Source organism: Calliopsis andreniformis, chromosome 5, assembly GCF_051401765.1.
Source record: "Calliopsis andreniformis isolate RMS-2024a chromosome 5, iyCalAndr_principal, whole genome shotgun sequence".
In the NCBI taxonomy this organism is placed as follows: Eukaryota; Metazoa; Arthropoda; class Insecta; order Hymenoptera; family Andrenidae; genus Calliopsis; species Calliopsis andreniformis.
This window is the reverse complement of record NC_135066.1, coordinates 10029805-10049470: the sequence shown is the minus strand read 5'-3', so window position 1 is coordinate 10049470 and position 19666 is coordinate 10029805. Positions and strand designations below refer to the sequence as shown.

General features: G+C 31.4%; 3 protein-coding genes across 5 annotated transcripts; 1 reads left to right on the top strand and 2 right to left on the bottom strand.

Annotated features, from left to right (window-relative positions):
- Positions 1 to 9267: 9267 nt before the first annotated feature.
- LOC143178958 (solute carrier family 12 member 9) lies at positions 9268 to 13821 on the bottom strand. Of its 3 annotated transcripts, XM_076377902.1 has the most exons (11): positions 13686 to 13821; positions 13503 to 13528; positions 13250 to 13416; positions 13039 to 13173; positions 12452 to 12789; positions 12152 to 12365; positions 11809 to 12078; positions 11521 to 11728; positions 10661 to 11449; positions 10153 to 10584; positions 9268 to 9964 (listed from the first exon to the last, which is right to left on the bottom strand). In XM_076377902.1, exons 3-11 carry the CDS (start codon positions 13278 to 13280, stop codon positions 9766 to 9768), a joined length of 2616 nt encoding a protein of 871 aa, XP_076234017.1. In that variant the 5' UTR covers positions 13281 to 13416; positions 13503 to 13528; positions 13686 to 13821; the 3' UTR covers positions 9268 to 9765. The 3 variants fall into 3 exon arrangements, with proteins under 3 accessions (XP_076234017.1, XP_076234016.1, XP_076234018.1); XM_076377901.1 differs by having other exon boundaries at positions 13250 to 13528; XM_076377903.1 differs by lacking the exons at positions 13503 to 13528; positions 13686 to 13821 and having other exon boundaries at positions 13305 to 13393.
- Positions 13822 to 13920: 99 nt separating this feature from the next.
- On the top strand, positions 13921 to 16285 carry LOC143178959 (enoyl-[acyl-carrier-protein] reductase, mitochondrial). Its single transcript, XM_076377904.1, has 6 exons — positions 13921 to 14059; positions 14463 to 14715; positions 14826 to 15062; positions 15138 to 15359; positions 15490 to 15720; positions 15802 to 16285. Exons 2-6 carry the CDS (start codon positions 14527 to 14529, stop codon positions 16030 to 16032), a joined length of 1110 nt encoding a protein of 369 aa, XP_076234019.1. The 5' UTR covers positions 13921 to 14059; positions 14463 to 14526; the 3' UTR covers positions 16033 to 16285.
- A 78-nt stretch (positions 16286 to 16363) lies between these two features.
- On the bottom strand, positions 16364 to 19345 carry Oscp1 (Organic solute carrier partner 1). The gene is made up of 4 exons (XM_076377906.1): positions 17746 to 19345; positions 17276 to 17595; positions 16933 to 17204; positions 16364 to 16864 (listed from the first exon to the last, which is right to left on the bottom strand). Exons 1-4 carry the CDS (start codon positions 17855 to 17857, stop codon positions 16489 to 16491), a joined length of 1080 nt encoding a protein of 359 aa, XP_076234021.1. The 5' UTR covers positions 17858 to 19345; the 3' UTR covers positions 16364 to 16488.
- Positions 19346 to 19666: the final 321 nt, after the last annotated feature.

Here is a 19666-nt window from a genome sequence, read left to right as displayed (position 1 = left end):
TCTGGATGCGAAAAGAATTTATTTCTATGGACGTATCGCCGTGCAAAATGACACAGTAGAGAGTGGATTATGGTCTCCCTTAAACTCTAATCACAATATTCAAATTTCAAAGTAGTCAATGGGTGGACTGTCTCTAGATTTTATTTATTCGAATTTGAAGAATTTAAAAGAAACTAACATTATTTCCTCTGCAGGGAAAATTGTATTTTTCTTCTATTGGTATCTCATTAAACATTGTACACTCAAATCTACGAATTACTGATTACCTTTCCCTATGGTTTTACAAAGGTTTTCAATACAAAGAAATTGCTAGCAAGAACAAGAAAGTTCAATATACATATAGAAGGGTTAATATCGCCCACAATTTGATTTTGCTTTACTAAAGTTACTTCATATCCGTTTCGAGTTCTTAGAAAATCTTTCAGGAAATGAAACAAGTCAGAGAAAGTTTATCTAGTTCTAAAAGCCAAAAGAGCAAGTTTAACCAAACATCCTCTAAAGCGTATAATCAACTTGACCGAAACCTTACAGTTCTGTTTAACATTGGAACACAGTTTCAGGAACGATCAAATTCTCAACTAAACTTGTACTACTACAAATCCAGAGGATGCAATACAAGAAAGTAAAGGAAAATTTTGAAGTTTCCTATTATATTTGTTTCAGGTGAAAAGATTTAGTTTCATGTCGGAAATATAATGCTTATTAACTTACGTAATTAAAAGTTTATGTAATTTAACCCTTCGTAGGCAAACTGAGTCGTTTATGACAAAACCTAACTTTCTTACGACTCTAGGCTTCTAGAAGACCTAAAAAGATTCTGGGATATTTATCATATTTATCGCATTGAGCTATATTATATTATTATTAACAATATGTATAGCAGAAATTTTTGAACGACGACAAATATGCGACACAAGAACCATAGAAACAGATATTTTCTATCCCCTTTCGACCTATAAAACGTTCTGTACACAAGAAAAAAGAGCGATCTCAAAGCAATAACTAGTTTTGATATCAAAATTCGAACTCGATGCAGTGATAAAAAATAGCCCAATAGCAATACGCTTCAGGGACCTGGCTCTTGTTTACTCATTGCGGATTACCGTTCGTTAACTTGGTTGTTCTCAGGAGAATAAGCCAGGCTTGCTCTACAGCGATTCAAATTAATTTCATCATGGCAGAAATGTCGTTAATGAAAACGAAATGTACTCGTGGCACGTAGTTAGATGCTGCTGCCTGATATCGAACCAGATTGCATTTTCTCTGTAGCCTTTATGCAATAATTTGATTATTCACGCGCAGTAAATATCGATATACAGGATGTTTCATAACATGTGGGACCCGCTTCCTGTACTACTTACAATTAGTACAAGAAAAAAGACGGAGAAGAGGAGATTATAAATTTAAAGCTGTGATCGAGTAATTCTAAAGTCAATATTCTTCCAATAATTGAGCTACTATTCGCGTCTCACGAGAAGTCTCCTGAAAAGCATTGCCCCTAATGTAGGTACTCAGAATCGAATGTGTCATTTACAGCAGACGTAGCCTTACATATGCATGTAATGCAATAGTGGAACATCTTGTCATTAAGGAAGGTCTAATGTTTAGCTTACAGTCGTATAGGAAATCACTGTAAGCGGTTCCACGTGCGATTAGCAGTGCTATCAGCAAGACTGAATTAGTAATACTGACAGTATTACAAGACCTAAAGCGAACTATTAAGAGCAGTAGGTATTACTGGACATCTATGGACTCTGCAACATCTTGCAGAACTTTGACGGAACTATACGTACGCGATCGATGCTCGACTTAAGCGCGAAACCAAATTGTTTTCCAACCCAAGTCGTAATCGAAACGCAGAAACGTAAAAACGATCGTAACTAGTGAAACAAGAGGGTACGATTAACATGCTCTTGTGCTGACGCCACTCGAAACATTCGCGACTCACGACTCACGACATCTCCAAACGAGCGATTATACGTGTGCGAATGCTATTAGCGCTGCTCAAGAACAGTACCGCGTAATAGCTAGCGATTGAAGATCTCATCCCTGTAGGTTTTACGTACCATCACGTGGAATCCAATCCCCATTCAGAGACTGTGAAATTGTCGAATTCTCTGTGCGCCGAAATTATTAGCAACACGCGTTGGGAAGCGGTGAATTTAAATCCCAAATTCAGTGACAATTCAGCGTTCACGAACAGGAAGCGGGTATGATAATTATTCAGGAGAATGCTACTGCAGAATGAACCTTTTGTTTTCATGTGAAGAAGATGAAAACTCTGATGCAGATTGAAACACGTAGCTTGAAATTAAGGTCAACTGCTACAGAAAGTACCTCGAAAAGGTTTAAATACTAGTATCATTGAATCTGAAGACATAGAAATAGGTACAGGTACATAAATATGGGCAAGTACCCTAGATAGAGACGAAAATGATCGTAATAAAATAAGTTCTGGTTAGAGGAGAAAAAGAAATTATGCAGATTCTGTGACAACCAAATGAAAGCTCTGGTAACAAAAGAGATACATCAGACGTCAGCTCATGGTAACAGAGCTGCAACACTACCAAGTTGCAAAGTGTACAAATATTGAGTAGCAACGTCATGAGTTCGAAGGGTGTAAAAGGAACGAGGGGGAAGCAGAGAAAGGGGTCCATGGCGATAATTAATTTCATGTCGCTAGCATATGGTGCTTACGGGGATGCTATTTCAAATTACCATACGTAAGCTATATCGTTCATTGCGACGGATGGTTGCAACCTGTCATGAACAGACAACATGTTTAATTGACTGAGTTAATCCGAAATGAACAGCTGATTGAAATTGAAACCGAACTACACGCGATTCCTGTAACGTTTCTCCGACTTCATAACTCGTTGCTGCAGGAAAACTTACCCCCTTTCTGAAAGTGGCGCGTAAACTGATAGTCAGATTGCCTGTAATGCAGTTATATGAGAATTATGCAAAAGTTTCCACCGCTTATTTGTTTAATTAGAGTTTTATAAAATTTCATATTTTGATAAACATAGTTATAGAAATGGAACCTAAATAACAATTTTCTTCATCCTCCAAATACTATCATTTGCACTTTGTTTTTGATATTTTCTATATTTTTAAATATTATATGCAATCTGTGCCTTTTTACATATTTAAAATATCCAAAATGCATAAAAATCCGCAGTCTAATAATAATTGAGTTCGAAATCGTGGTAGAGGTATACTGTGTTATGTCTATAGATATATGTATATAGGCATGTATAATCATTGTAATTCTCGTAAGTAATTTTAAACAAACCTTAAAAATAGGACGAAAATGTCTTATTTCTCTCATAAATGTAAAAACCAATGAAGTTTAAAATCTGGCTAACTTAAATCCTTCAAACACTCTAAATATCTTTCATGTATCTTTTAAATGCAAAACTCCTCTTAAGGTATTACCAGTTAACATTCACAGCACCCAATTTACACTGCCAGAGAGTATATAAACTCAATATTAAGTTCCAATTGCACGATTCAAAGTAATCTGAAATAGCGGCAAGACTGGGAAAAGTGGTTTTCCGTAATCACCGGAGCTGTTTTCGTCAAACGAAATGCTTGAATCGCATTTAATTATCAAGCGTTACGGACTCGATTTACGTGCATCCAGCGAGAAAAGGTTCACGTTGCTCGCGCACGTAATTAAAATCCGCGCTTTCCAATAAAGTTTCATGTGCAACAATATGAAACAATGTTGAATTGTTGATTACGGATCTTTTAGCGTGTGCGCATACCAGAGTCAGCAACGATCATTTGAACAATTTTTACGTCTGTGTCGAAATATTGTAATTTAATGACAAAACTTGTGTGAACACAGAAATTAATTTATAAACATTGGCTAATAAATTTATAAATACATAAAATAATAAGTATACAAATAAGTATACAAGAAGTTTTCGAATAAGTTTTCAGTACTAAGGTTTCAGTAAAAACTTTTCAGATAAATATATGTAAGACGAGATTTAAAAATACACCTTTATTTTATGAAATCGTTTCACTCTTGTTAATTATCACGGAATCAAAATGAATATTTAGTAAAATTGGTTATTCGCAAGTGACAATGCCTGAACAAATTTTCAATCGTACTTCGTTATGCCTATTTTCAATAGATCTCGAAAATACGCTGTAATCAGCAATTTATGTCACAATCTGATAAAATTTTCATCATGAAAGCACGGTAACGTAGAGTATTGGAAATTGCGAGCTGACATGCGTTGCTTTTTATTAGCGTCGTTTTTTACATTTCGCACGATGGATACTGAAATGATAAAACAGGAAATATTAAACTGAATCAAATTCCAGCAAACCCATTACAGTGTCATTACAGAATCCCAAAAATAATGGACATCGATGGATTCACCTTCTAACTGCTAAATTCACAAAAATACAAATCTTTTTAGATGCATCTTTCTTTTACTCGATCAGAAAAAAATAGATATAATGAAGTAAAATTAGTCATATAAAGAATTTTGGTAAATCCTTATATAACAAACTTATATTCCTTAAACATTTAATGAATTTCATTAAATTACTTCTTTAGTGCGAAATATTACAGTCCATGAAATATTGTATGAATCTTGCTTTTAGAAAGATTACTCGATCTGTAAAGCACTATACTAAAGCAAGGAAATATCAACGCATCCCTTTACAAGAGAATATCACTGAAATTGGAAATACATTCACTGATTTCTCGATAATGATTGCGTAATGCAAGACGCGGTGCAATATCACCTATCACGTAATATATTGTATTTCCGTTTCGTTTAATGGCGCTCTTATTGATCGCGTTACATAATCAACTCTTCCATTCGGTACATCTTCAATCGTAGGAAAATATTAAAATAGCTTTTAATTTTCAACGAAGCCAATTCACCGAACCATGTACGCCATACATTCACCTTATTGTAAACTTTGCAACCTACGTTCAAGTTAAATTAAATTGCACGCTGTATGTTCTCAATATAAATTTAGTCAGAGTATTGCAATCGCCGGTGGCGCTAAAAGTAAATGATTGAAGCAAATAAAAATTGGCGAAATAAGTCTGTCCTCTCGATTCGTGAAAGTTAGGTTCATAAACACAATCATATAAATATTTTGGGGATTTGTAATCAAAATTAAGTATATTAAATAAATAAATAAACTGACTAATGAAGTGTAATTAGAATAAATATAGAGCTAGTTGAACTATCACATATCTTTCGTCCGTATTCTTTCCCATAATTATTTTAATAAATTTCTATTACATTTCAGGATGTAATGAAAACCTCTGAGATCGTTTTTCTCAATGTAAGCCCAATGTAGTTTATGTTTTTCTTGCTAGTTTCCCATTGAAATAATCAATTACATTTTAAAACACAGCTTCCATTCAAACTGTTAATACAACTTCCATTTTACGTTAGACATCAATGTATTTAAAAATGTATCTAAGAGTAAATTCTTTTAGATTTTCTCCAACGTTATCCTGTTTCGGATTATGTTAATTTGTGGATGAGACTTGTGAACCACTCGTGGTAGACTGCCGCGTGAAGTTCGGAACGGTTCTCAGTTCTCTAAGCCTCAGAACAAAATCTTCTTTCCTTGCTAATCCAGCGTGCATGCATTAAAAAAGTGTGCTTTGGATATCACAGTGAGAATTTCAGCAGAAAAGTAGATTGAAGCATGCTCTCGTATAAAAATAATTCTATTCCCTTTGGCTGATTCATAAAGAAACGTGGTCAGTTACCCAAATTTACTTCTTAAACACAAAGTAGCACTTTTTGGTGGCTAAGCAATTGTTTAAATTTTGCACTTCTGTTGGTAACATGGAAATCCATTTTTCGCTATGGAATCAACCAGTAAAAAGTAGTCGAAAGCAAGAAAGATTTTGAGAATAACTGACCGTAGATATAATGAAATATAAAGTTTGCTACAAATAGAGGATGGAAGTGTTTGCATAGTTCTAATATAATATTACTGTAATAAATAAATTCTTACTTTACAAAGATGTGTACTGAATATATTGCCAGTGCCTTTGACACTTTATAAAGTTCGCACAATTTCCTCATCAAACGTGCACAGAAAGCAAAGAAGCAATGAATTTTCTTCCTCAGTAAGCAATTTTCTAATTTCCAAGTTTCCTACAAAAACAGTCCCCTACCGCGTGCAAATTCAATCTAACGCTCCTCCAACGATCCTTTTACCTCTCCATCTCATCCTTTCCTCCTTTTCTTCCGAACTCTCGTCGCCAAGAAACAAATAAATATGTTCAGACTATCTGACCTCATCGTGGGTCTACTGGGAGGTTAATATGCACTCCATCCAATCTCGCCGACTCAGTTTCTAACGGAGTGGATCCCTCGCCGAGTCCCTTTTATCTCCAGACGTGTCTGACTCACCTCCACAGTCACTTCGCCTCACTTTTCTATTTCCATTTTCTTTCAGGTTTCCCGTTTTTCTTGGACGAACGTTCCGCGCCCATCGCTGTTCGTTCCTTTTTCTTTTGTCTCATAACATACTGTCATCGTACCTTAATCGTTTCGTTCAAGGTTACTGAGTGGTGTCGTATAAGGCTCTTTTATATTCAAGTAGTTCCACATCTTAAGATAGAATCCGAGTGAGTTATTATAGGATTTTTTGTAGAATTATACATCGTTGGTTTTATTTCGATTTATTAATAGTATTTAAGGTATTCATTTTTTCTTATTTTCTTTATTACTTATTTATTTCATTGCAAGTAGGCATATTACCTAATACAATTTTTGATTACATATTGCACGTTTATTGCAGTAGAATTCCTCCTTTTTAATCAGACGAAATATCTTACTACTTCATAGTACGAAATTATTGATTATGCCACGTAGTTAAAATACTAATAAATTTATCTCCTGAATATTTAATATTTCTTATATAAAATACCAATTTTTTATAAATTTTATTTCTTTTAAAAGTTTAGAGAGTTTAGTTGAACATTTTTTTATTGGTCAGATTCACTGAAATTCTTCAGGATGTTTGACAATAGATGTTAAGAAATTTTAAGGAGCGATTCTACATATGAAAGTAGGACCAAAAAGAAGAAAAACGAAAGTTTAAAATTCACAGAAAATATGTCTGACTTGGGACGTATTCTACTGCCGCCGTACAGTAGTAAAGCCAGACACACTGGAGTAAGTAGAATAGGCAAGTCTCGCGTCAGTCACGCTTCACACGTATTATAAGAGTTTTCTCAACAATTAATTCAGAAAAAAAGCTTGAATGCAATTTCGTCATTCTTTATTTTCTTCTTATTTTAGCATATAGAATCAGTCCTTAAATTTTCTGACAACTGTCATCGAACACCTTATACATCTGATACAACTAAACCAAATACTTTGCATATTTAAGTGCTCAAATAAAAACAAAAAAAACTTGAAACAGGTATAATACAATAGTAGTCATTATCATGACAACAATAGGTACAACCAATCATTGCAAAAGAAACGTCCTCATATATGCACATTTCCGAATACATAATATTATCACTTTTTTTTTTTTTTTTAAGAAACATATAAGTAAAAATTTTTATCAGTTTTCTCCGTTATTATAGAAATAAAAGAATTTTTGTATCACTCACCCCTCTGAAGGCAGTCATCAAAATCATCCGATAAAACCAGAAACACTTCCCTGATGCCATAGCAACTTATATTGTTATATTTGACGATAGCAGCAACGAAATCAATGTTTGTCACATCTGAAACACAAACAATCGTTCATCTTGAATATCTCTGACACGCCATTCCTTCGATAAAGGCAAAACGTGCGCAAGCAAAGCAACCAGGGGTTGTGAAAGAAAATTACTTTCTCCCTCTTTGTTTACATTCATTATTATTGGCCGCTGCATTTATGTACACACTAGTGTACATAATGCGATACATAAAGGGAATGCGTTGATTCTTGAATACAGGGTGACACCGAAATAGGGGGTCTGACTGCGATAGGGTGTTCTACTGTTTCTAAGAATAGAAAAAGACCTTTTTATGTTAATAATTATGTTTAAATTATGTATATTTAATCGCGTTTAAATGACCACTTAAACATAGATCCACAAAATCTTTATTTTCGAGATATAAATAGTTTTTGCTCATGATGAACATTTTACGAATGCTTGAAATTTAAGAAATTGTTAGAAATGATTTCCTTCTGCATAAAGTACACGGTTCATAGTATTATTATTATACACTAAACTTTTTAAATGTACCCACAATAATACCCATATAGCACAGAGACGTTTTGAAAATGCCTTAAAGACATCCACTAAAGTCCAGAAAAAGTCCAAAAGATGTCTTTCAAATGTCCGAAGTTAAACATTTACGTCTTTAGGATACTTTAAAAGACATTCATAAGACGTCATACAGACGTCTAAATTACGTCTATAAGACGTTCAAACGAAAAAGATAGGCGTCTTTAAGACGTCCAGAAACGTAAGTCTCTGAAACGTTCGTGTAATGTTTCTTTAAGACATCTTATGGGCGTAAATTTCGGAAATTTTTAACACCTACTACGCTCTCGGATGTTTTTAAGACGTTCGAATTATATAGTAAGACATTCAGACATAAAATAGATGTCTTCAAGACGTACTCTATCTGGACAGTGTATATAAACAAACTGTTTTAAATTCTTACCTGTTATTACAATCTTTTTCTATAGAAAATTCAATCTCGGAGAATAACACATTTTAACTCACTTTGTCCACTATGTAAAATGAAAAAGACGCACTTAACCTTTGTGTGCACAACAGGTACCCATTTGTAAATTTCCTTTTTTAATTTTTTGCCTTCTGGTGAAAATATCACAGAACCATTACAGATCCATATACTTTAGATATTTTTACGTTTATTCATGCTTTAAAAACAAATTTATATTCAAAATTTGAAATAACTAAGTTTCAGAAAAACCAGGGAATCCAGTTTTACACACAAGAGTTAACACCCGCGATTTTTTAATATGAACCAATCAAGAAAGCGCTTATATTGTGATTGACTGTAGATTGTGCGCATGACGAGACTTAATGGCGCTCGATTTGAAATCGATAATCAGGTAAAGTATTTATTGCAAACGTTTTAATTACTAAATACGTATTAAAATATTTCATGTTTTAGTAAACACTTTTTCGAGTAGTTCTATTTTAACATACTAATTCAACAGATGTGAATGTTAATTCTGTAGATAGTTCACAGAGTGGAATATACAGGATGAAATATAAATCTGTAGTGAATTTCATGTTTTTATTGTATTACATTACATTTATTTCAATATCAAGTGCTGTATAAAAAATGATATAGAAATAGTTTCATGTATGAAATGTATCGAGATAAAACTTCTTCATTTCTCGATAAAGATATCTTATGTATGTTAAAATATATTTGCTTTTGAAAATTTTCTTATAAAATAAGTACGTTATCACAGTAACAAAACTACGCTTATTACAAGGTTAAAATTTTCTTATCGCGTTAAAAAAGCATTATTGATATTGATTTAGTCATAACATTTCTCAATTATATTCTATGATAGTATGATGAGTAAAATATGTAAAATAGTTTTTGTGCTTCAGTTACTAATGCTCTTGCCTTGCTCAGTTGCCAATTACTCTTCCGTAATATAGAAGAAGTATGAAAATTATAGTCTAACATTAGGATAATTTACTTATTAAATAGTATCTCTCTTTTTTCATATAAATTACGTAATAAGAATTTCCATTCCTATATTTGCACTTTGTTATAGTGTTGTCGATGTGACAGCACTGACACCGTGTACTAATACTATAGGTGGTAAATCTGCAGTCAATTCCGTTAGCAACTGAAGGTATTGAAGATACATAGCATTCTCGTTCCAAGTATTTGACGCTGGTGGTGCAGGCAAATAAATGAATGTTGTTGCAGTTTGCGAGGAATGTTGCCTGATCAGCTGATTAACACTAAAAAGAAAGAATAATTGAAGAATAGTCTTTATGCAGGGTGCCCTAAAACTGATGGTGCAAGCGGAAAGGAGATGATTCTACATGAAAAAATAAGTCGAAAATAGAGAATAAACTTGTATATACGGTATTTTAAAATCAGCGGCGCGTACGAAAAAGTAGTATATTCTCTATACTTCTACACTTACCTTAAAATATAAGCACGTGAAACATTGCTCACAATATTATCACCACTTTCAGTACTGGATTCATATTGAGTTTCCGCTCTTGATTCAATAAGAGATCTACCCTCTAATCCACGTACTTGTGCTCCCCAATCGGGAATTTTTTTAATAGATGCAGATATTCTTAACATATTTAACAATTTCCTTATGCGATGTTCATTTGAAACTCTCGGGTATTCGCTAATTGAATTTTGCGAATCTGAAATACTTAAACTTGCATTGCTGTCTGAAATTTCACAGTGGAACACTCTGAGATGTAAATTTTTCCATACGGGTACCATGTTAATAATACATGCAAGTTGGAGCATGAACAATGACGTAGTATCAAATGGATCTTGATCTGAAGGTTGGAAGAAATTCACTGGCCATACGTCAATGTACTTTAAGTTAGAATTCCTGAAAACATACTATTTATTATGGAGATCACATTAATTAAAAAATTTAATAGTGATTCTATTAAAATGATACATACTTTGTTATTTGTGATTTGTTCAATATATGGAAGTTTCTACACAAACATAAATTTTTCTTCATCTTTAAAACATCGGAACACATTCCTACGTATTGCACTGCGTCTAAATTTTTCTCTGCATTCGTCTGCCTTAGTGGAAATGCAGTACTGTTTGGAACTGTCGAAACATTTTCAAAGATGCCTGTCGCATACTGAGAATCTTTAAAGAAGTCTATTGGCGTCTCCTCATCATAAAAACCAAGAACAATTGTATTCGGTTTCATTGCTCCCATTCCAGATATTCTTATCAAATGATGCAATCCTTCGCGCACAGTTTTTGTGATTGTCAATTCAACAAATGCTTTTACTTTCATGTGATCAACTAAACTCAACCAGTTGGGATACTCTTCTATTGTAGGATCAATGTTCTGACCCGAAAATTCTCCGACTTTTACATGCCCTATCACATAAAGTCCTCCTTTTTTCAAATCATTTACAAAATCAATGAGTGGGCATGCTGAACGTGGTGAAGCTACCATTAAAAGCATTTGTGGCCGCCAGAATTTTACATGGTCTTTCCGCGAATCCAACATTAACAAATACTTCCTAACTTGATGAAATATAAGAGCTTGCGATATGCTTCCCCATGGAGCGTTTTTACTCGGAGAAAATAAATGCAAAACAATGATTAAAATTAAACATAATATTATACTACTCGAAGCATAGATACTATTTATGACAAACATCATTATTAGTGTTCCAAGAAGCCCAATTGTTGCTGTATGCCACGTAAAATAATTAAATGTTGGCCTACAAAAAGTACAAATGTTTTACGTTCAAATTTTGATTCGATTTCTCAAATAACGCAATTCAAAGAGTACCTGAAATTTGGAGCACTCGCGAGCTCAAGTCCAAGGCAAGCCAAATTAGTGGCTAAATAGCTTAACAAAAATAATACTGAATTAATTTGAGCAATAGTGTTCAAAGAACCTACAAGTAAAATTATTTGAACCAAAGTCCATGATGTTAAGACTGCAGCAATTGGATTGCCTTTCCATGTTCCTTGTGTTACAAAATTTAATCCAGATCCTGGAGATATTAAAAACATAGAATTATATTAAAATTAACAAGGACAAAAAAACATATAGATATTTCAAACTTTAACTTACCAAACACATTATCCTTCGCTAATGCTTCTAAAACTCTACTTGATCCTATTAAGTTACTTAAGCCAGCACTAAAAGTTGCTGTTAATATACCAACAGCTACGAATGGTGGCCAAATATTAATTGGCATCATATACATAAAATTATTTTGCAACAAAAATCGGCTTGTTGTAGCTGCTGTAAGAATCGATAAAAGAATATAACATATGAAAGTAAACAATACTGCTGATAAAGTCCCTCGCGGAATGTTTCTTCCTGGATTTTTCAATTCACCTATAGATAATTATTAAATATTTAATTCTAAAATGATAGTAAAAGAAACTTATTCAATTATTTTAATAATTACCACTCATATTAGCTCCAGCCATAATACCAGTTACACCACTAAATAATACACCAAAAACACTTGCAAAGTCAGTCATCACTCCTCCACTGGAATAGTCATGACTATAATTTGAATAGAGATTACTTGCAAGAGTAGATGATAATAATCCTGTATAAGTGCCATTAACATGTTCAGTTGCATTTTGAACCAAAGTGTTTGCATTGGGAATGGGTATCTATAATAAAAAAGGTTACATATTAATTATAATTCTCTATGTAATTACAAAATTACAGCATTTCTTGTTATGCTTTATACAAGTACCTCCATGTATCCTTGTGTCAAGAAGCTTAAGAGAACACTTGATAAGCAAACACAAACAACAGCGAGGATAGCAACACTAGTTTTTGCAAACATTGCTGCTCCTATCAAACATACCAATAGATTGGCAGTGTTCAATACAGAACAATATAAAAATCTCCACCATCTACCATCTGGTATAAGAGCACTTTTACCAGCCAGATACCCAGATGGCCCAAAATTTTCTATTAATCCTTCTGCACAACCAGAAATGCATAATGCACTTGACACAATATTGGCCATAAAAAATAATGTACCAATTGATCCCCCAAATTCTGGTCCAAGAGTACGACTGATCATGACTATACAGTGCTTGTTAAGGAAAATAATATTTTATTTGAACTGAATAAACTCAAGTAAGTATAAATACAAAACTCAAATATACTAACAAGGTATGTTACTCATCATCAAACTTTAGATAAGAAAATAAACTCAACTGATAATATCTTATCTCTGAATAACTTACAACTTATATAAATTATTTCTAATGAATAACTAGATGATTATACTAGGTACTAATTAATTAGTTACTAATTATCTTTGAAGGATACAATAGGCACCACCCCCTTCTACTGCTCCATTTGTAGAGATAGCGCACACAGATGCCACTGTAAATAGCAAAATCCCATATGCAATGACAAATTGTGTCAGTGTTACAAGCAATCCTGCATTGCCCACAATATATCCTACAATATAAAATTCATATTACAATATCAGATTGATAGAAATATCACTATCAAATTATGTTTATCAAATTTATACCCATTCGTATAAAGACTAAGGCACTGAACATAGATAATGTAACAGGACTAAATACACCAGCAAATGTTCCCAAGGTACGACTATTGTCAACACCCAAGCTACCAAACTCAACATATCCATCTCCTTCTGTATGCTGTACTCTTCCAATTCTAAAAAAATTGCTCAATCTATAAAGAACATTTCTTCCATTAATCAAAGGTACTTTCTCGTTGGTGATCCTAACGTGTACAGGTTCATTGTTTGTTGAACCCACTTCGGAAGCTATCATTTTTTAATTCTCTGAAAAGATAATTTTCGATTACAACATTTAATTTATTTAATCAGTAATTCGTAATAGCAAATAAAATTACAAAAATGTTCATTATAAAAAAAGGATAACAAATTTAATATCCGTATATATGAACTTTTTTAATGATAAATTAATCTGCGTACTTACTTGGCTTTCTTATTTGCGGAAAACAATGCAAGACTATCGGTACACGTAATTAAATAAATCACAAACTTATGATGTCATCCATTGAAACGTCAAACCACAACTGACTACACTATGTAACAATTCGAGGTTATTAAACTTAGTCTGGGAGTACTAAACATCACATTCTTCTGTAACTTGTGAAGCCATTGCTCAATATCAGAAAAATATCATGACATTTTATATTAGTTCACACCTCTTTGGTAGATATACACATGAATATTGCAAAAATTTACTATTGTACGCGAAACTTTTATAGATATGTACATATAATACATACATACATACATATGTTGGTATTATTGCTATTAGGCTATTAGTCAAACTTAATTAGACAGGTATGTATATTTAATGGGATTAATATGATTATATGATTAGCATCATTTGTATGTTTGTAATAAAGGCTATGAAGCTGTCGGCGAAATTTTATTGAACAGTTTCATCAATACAAACGTATTTAAGATTCATATACACTATTACTTATTTTAAAATATTATGACAAAACATGCAGACCCGATGAATTAAATATGTACTGAATAAAGTTATTAAATAAATCCATTTTCCATTATCTTTCAACTGTAAAACGTATACACAACTAATAATGTACCATTCCATTCAACATTGAAGTTTAATTTGAAAGCTAGTTGTTTACGAATATTTTCAATTGTATACTCATTTATCTAATGAAATAGTGATTTTTATACCATAATTATTGAAGAGTATTATAATCCTTGCATGTAGATTATTATTTATTTTGAAATATCAAAATAAAAGTTGAACGAACGGCATTACATTAGAAGACAAAATGGTTATGTTTATAACAAAGTTGGTTTTACCACTGTCACGATCGATTTCGACAAATTTTACTATTCGTCAAGTAAACATGACTGCTACAAAAGATTGTGTAAAATCCTTATTGTATAAGGAATATGGAGAGCCCGCTAGTGTGTTACATATCACAACACAAGATATTAATCAACCAGGAAATGATCAGGTAATTGCATTGTTAATCTAAACCATAATTAGTAAATAAAAACTATAGTTCTTTTAAATGTTCTTGCTGTTCATTATTAATCAATTACATTAATCATTCTTTGTTGTAAGGTTTCTGTAAAATGGTTATTAGCACCTGTCAATCCAGCAGACATAAACACGATACAAGGTAAATATCCAAGTAAACCACCTTTACCAGCTATTCCAGGCAATGAAGGAGTAGGCGAAGTAATAGCTATTGGATCTAATGTAAAAACTCTGTCTGTTGGTGACAGAGTTGTACCAAATAATTCAAATTTAGGAACATGGAGAACACATGCAATTTATAATTCAGAAGAACTTTTAAAGGTATTAAATGATGTAACATGTAAAGTTTCTACATATTTCTTATATATAATGTTATAATACGTAATGAAATTTTAGATTCCAAAAGATGTTGGAAACATAGAAGCTAGTATGTTAAATGTAAATCCATGTACTGCTTATAGAATGCTTAAAGATTTTGTAACTTTAAAACCTGGGGATACTGTAATTCAAAACGGTGGAAATTCTGCAGTTGGACAAATGGTTATACAGTTATGTAAAATATGGGATTATAAATCTGTCAGTGTTATTAGAGACAGGCCAAATTTGCAAGAACTAAAGGTATAAAAGATATTAATAAATAAGAATGATATTAGCCAGTCAGAATTGACTGGTACTACATTAATTGAAGTTATTTCACAATGCATGAATAATATTCTCGTACTTTACATTCATGCTAATTATATTGTAGGATCACTTAACAAATTTAGGTGCAGATGAAGTACTTACAGAAAAGGACATTAGAAATACACAAATTTTCAAAAGCAAAAAATATCCTGCACCAAAATTAGCTCTTAACTGTATATGCGGACAAAATGCATTAGATGTCATGAGACATTTAGCACATGGTGGCATTATGGTAACTTATGGTGGTATGTCCAGAGAACCTGTAACAGTTCCAACATCTGCACTTATCTTTAAGGTAAGTTATATTGTAATTAAGTTTATGCAACATATTAAATTAAATTGAAAGTAACTTTTCATGACTTTACAAAATATCTAGGATATAACTTTAAAAGGATTTTGGATGACAGCATGGACAAAGTCAAACATGAATTCTCAAAAACGTGTAGACATGCTTGCTGAACTAGGATCATTATTCAAAGAGAAAAAATTGAAAGTTCCACCACATAAATTAGTTCCACTTTGTCAATATCAGGAAGCTGTTATGAATGCACTTAATATTGACGGTCGAACTGGAGTAAAATATATTTTGGATATGACTAAATTGTAAAGTAAATTCTTTTGGAATTGTGAGAATTATTTTGATAGAGAAGCTGTTCCATTTTTATAGAGTCAATATATTTTATATTATTTTATATTGTAGAACATATTGATTTTGTAATATTTAGCACAATACATATTTTGTAATATATGTGTTTAATTATGATCAATTTAATTTCGCTATAATTTTCTAATACTAATAATTTAAAATAATTTGAAAACATGTAGATTTATTTTAAAGAATTAGAAAATTAATATGTTCTGATATATATTGAACATCCAGTTAAAATGTCGTGAAAAATGTATTCTTCTCATATTAACTTCTCAATTAACTTCTCATATTAAATATTCCTGTGTTGTTTTATGAAGAAATATTTATTTAAGTCACAATATATTTGTATAGAAGTTTACAGAGAAGTTTATCATTTCTTTTCAATTACATAAGATAAAAGTAAATTAAATAAAACTATTTCATTTCATCTAAGAGCTCCAATAAATCCATACTGTGTTTAATTTTTTCATGTTCATCTTCTAATAAATCTGCACGTACATTATCAAGTTTTGATTTATAATCTTCATTCAATTTTGTATTTTCATTCTTTAAAACTACCGTATCACTTTGATTATCTTCTTTAGAGTCAGAATTTTCTCCTCCCGCATTTGTATTATCGTTATCATCATTTGAAAACAAATTTAATGTAAAAGGTCGTTTATATGAAGTATCTTCAGTTCCCAATTGAACAGCTAACATATCAAGTTCTGCTTTTGTACCATAATCTTTTGAGGGACCATCACTCTGTTGCTTAGGTGTCAGTTTAGACATTTCATATGTCATTGAATACCTATTTAATATTTATTTAAATTCATTTTGTTACCATAAAATTTAACAATGTTTTTATTTTATACTTACATATTTTTACCTAGCAATGTACCACGATTGCCAAACAGATAAAAAGAACTGTCACAACTACCTTTGGGTTCCATTGCACATAATTTTACATTAGAAAGACGACTTTTGTTCTTCTCATAATCATCGTTTTGTGATGATACATTGAAACTACCATCATCATTTTGTAATCCCAATCTAAGAAGAATAGACACTCTTACACGATGTGGCTCCAGTTCTTTCAAACAATCATTTCTAGCATTCCAGATTTCTTCGCACGTTAAATTGCTATAAAACTGTATAATGTTCAGTAAGTATTTAAAATTGTATTTGAAGACGTAGTTAAACCAATAAACGAAATGCTTACATCAATCACCATTTGGTGTACTAATCCTACACATTTTTGTACATTTGCATTACTGGCCATGTCTCGCATTGCATCTGTATGATTTAATGTTAATAAAATAACTTCTCTAGGATCAGAAGCTGCAGTTAACTGATATTTAACCATCATAATCATTAAATCAAACAATTTATTCATGCTGTTTTTGTCAAGCTTCATGATTGATGATAATACAACGCATTCTAAAGTAGATCTCAAAATAGATATGCTACTCAAAGGTCCTTCCTCAAATACAGAGGATAATGTTTTAGGATTAAGTAAGGCAGCAATAACATCATCTAATACTAGAAATTAAATGAAATTGTATAAAATTAATTAAAGTGGGATCTACAAAGATGAAATTAATATGAAATAATATGGAACAGATAAATATGATATAATAATATTAAATAGTAACAACACACTGTGTACATTTTTCTTAACATTCAACTAGCCTTGGATTGTTTTATCAACACTGATTTTCTGTGCTTTTAATCTTTGTCGTAAAACATACAACATTTCACCACCCAAATTTAAATAGAGGATTGGTGTCGCGTGTAAGGACATTTTTTAAAAATATTCTTTATATTCACTGTCACCAAATGCAAGTACTTCTACTTTGCAGTAAGTAGGTACACGTATAACTTCGTATATTCATACCGTTGTCTTGGTGACAAGAGTGTACATAAAATTAATTGACGTCGTACTAGTAGAGACTGCGCAATAATTTTTCATTTCTGAATAGTCGACAACAATCATAGCAATTCCAAATTCTAAGCAACTAATTCCTCTCTTAAAGTATCACTATCATTAACGAAATATTTTTTGTTTCTATTGTTCAGTTAATACTTAATCAGAACAAAAAATAATCAATGCCAAACTATTTTTATAATTCATTTATTTTGAAAACACGTTAATCATTTACTTGCAATAAATTATTGGAATTGTACATATCAGCTAGGAAAAATATCTAACTTATAATAATGAATAATTTAATTATTAGTCTCAACAAATATAGCATTCAGCAAATAATAAATTTACAAGTTAACAGTTTTTAATTACCTGCTTTCTCAGTCTATAATTTCAACGATACTAATTGTATAAACCTATTACATTCGGAATGAAAGACATTTTTTACATTTTTTCCTCTTTTATTATATAACTTGCTTAGAAACATTCCTTTAAGATAAAAAAAGAATGTTATCTGCGCTGGGTATTGAAACAAATGTTAAGTAACTAATCGCTCTTGTAACAATACAAATAACAATAACATTAACCTGTTTTGAAATAATAGAATTGGACGGTTATATATAACAAAAGATATTGTATTCCGCATTTTTATAAAATATCTTAAATCTAGGTTGAAAATTGGCATAGTTTCGTGGAACGGTTTAGATTGTAAAAAGAATTTGGTAGCTCTTTTGCCACAATGTCTATTATACCATTTTGTTCAAATTGTAATATACCAAGGTTTCTATTCAAAAAAATATGCCATGCATATTTGTCAGTCTAATATTAATCTACCTAATACGTGACATTGCACAGGCTTATTCACTTCAGATTTCGTTTTCTCATTATACTAATTCTCACATCATTTTAAGTACAATTTTTATCTTATGATTCAATAAATGTTATTGAAAATATTATTGTATTTGTAATTAGCTAATGAGTACATAAAGCCAGCAATAAAAGTTAAAGTAATAACGAAAATAATAAAGAATAATTGTAAACGTCGAGTTGTTGCATAAATTTAAACACTTTTTAAGTCAAGCTAATTATGTAAAAGAAGGCAAGTATGGTATGCAGTAATATTAAAAAATAGCTCCTTAAAAAATTCTTAAAGATATTTTCCAAAAGTCTGCAAGTACCCTGTATATATGTACATGCAACTATAGAACATCCTATTTTTACAAATTATTGCACATTACAAAAAAGAGATTTTTACAGGCATTAAACGTAAGTAATAAAATTAATTTAAACAGAAATTAATATTTTTAGAAAGATCAAATTCATTGTGAGGTTCATTTGACTATATGCTTTACATATAGAACAGTACTTAAATATATTGCATTAGAATCTATAAAAGATCTTCAAAAATGAACAATCCCATAAACCTAAAACAAACTAACTGATATAATATAAATTACCTTGATTGCAATTTTATGTGCTGTCATGAATAGAATAACTAATATCCTATTAGATTTAACTTATTGCAATGTAATAAATTATAACAATAATGAAATTTATTATAAATAATGTAAAATTCATTGTTTTTGATTTTTTTTACATTTGGAGAATACTCATGTATTATAAATCACACGAGGATAATTAATTTTTTTCATTTCTTGCAGAAATATCACAATCGTTCCTCATTTA

What these genes read in the sequence shown, in the direction of transcription:
- LOC143178958 (XM_076377901.1), bottom strand. Translation starts at nt 13,517, where the DNA reads ATGATAGCTTCCGAAGTGGGTTCAACAAACAATGAACCTGTACACGTT. An exon ending in GCGAGTGCTCCAAATTTCAG is followed by an intron (nt 11,450 to 11,520) that starts GTACTCTTTGAA and finishes TACTTTTTGTAG; the next exon opens with GCCAACATTTAATTATTTTA. An exon ending in TCACGTGCTTATATTTTAAG is followed by an intron (nt 9,965 to 10,152) that starts GTAAGTGTAGAA and finishes CTTTCTTTTTAG; the next exon opens with TGTTAATCAGCTGATCAGGC.
- LOC143178959 (XM_076377904.1), top strand. Translation starts at nt 14,527, where the DNA reads ATGGTTATGTTTATAACAAAGTTGGTTTTACCACTGTCACGATCGATT. An exon ending in ATCAACCAGGAAATGATCAG is followed by an intron (nt 14,716 to 14,825) that starts GTAATTGCATTG and finishes CTTTGTTGTAAG; the next exon opens with GTTTCTGTAAAATGGTTATT. An exon ending in CATCTGCACTTATCTTTAAG is followed by an intron (nt 15,721 to 15,801) that starts GTAAGTTATATT and finishes CAAAATATCTAG; the next exon opens with GATATAACTTTAAAAGGATT.
- Oscp1 (XM_076377906.1), bottom strand. Translation starts at nt 17,857, where the DNA reads ATGTCCTTACACGCGACACCAATCCTCTATTTAAATTTGGGTGGTGAA. An exon ending in TGTTGATAAAACAATCCAAG is followed by an intron (nt 17,596 to 17,745) that starts GCTAGTTGAATG and finishes TTTAATTTCTAG; the next exon opens with TATTAGATGATGTTATTGCT. An exon ending in ACATTGCTAGGTAAAAATAT is followed by an intron (nt 16,865 to 16,932) that starts GTAAGTATAAAA and finishes AATATTAAATAG; the next exon opens with GTATTCAATGACATATGAAA.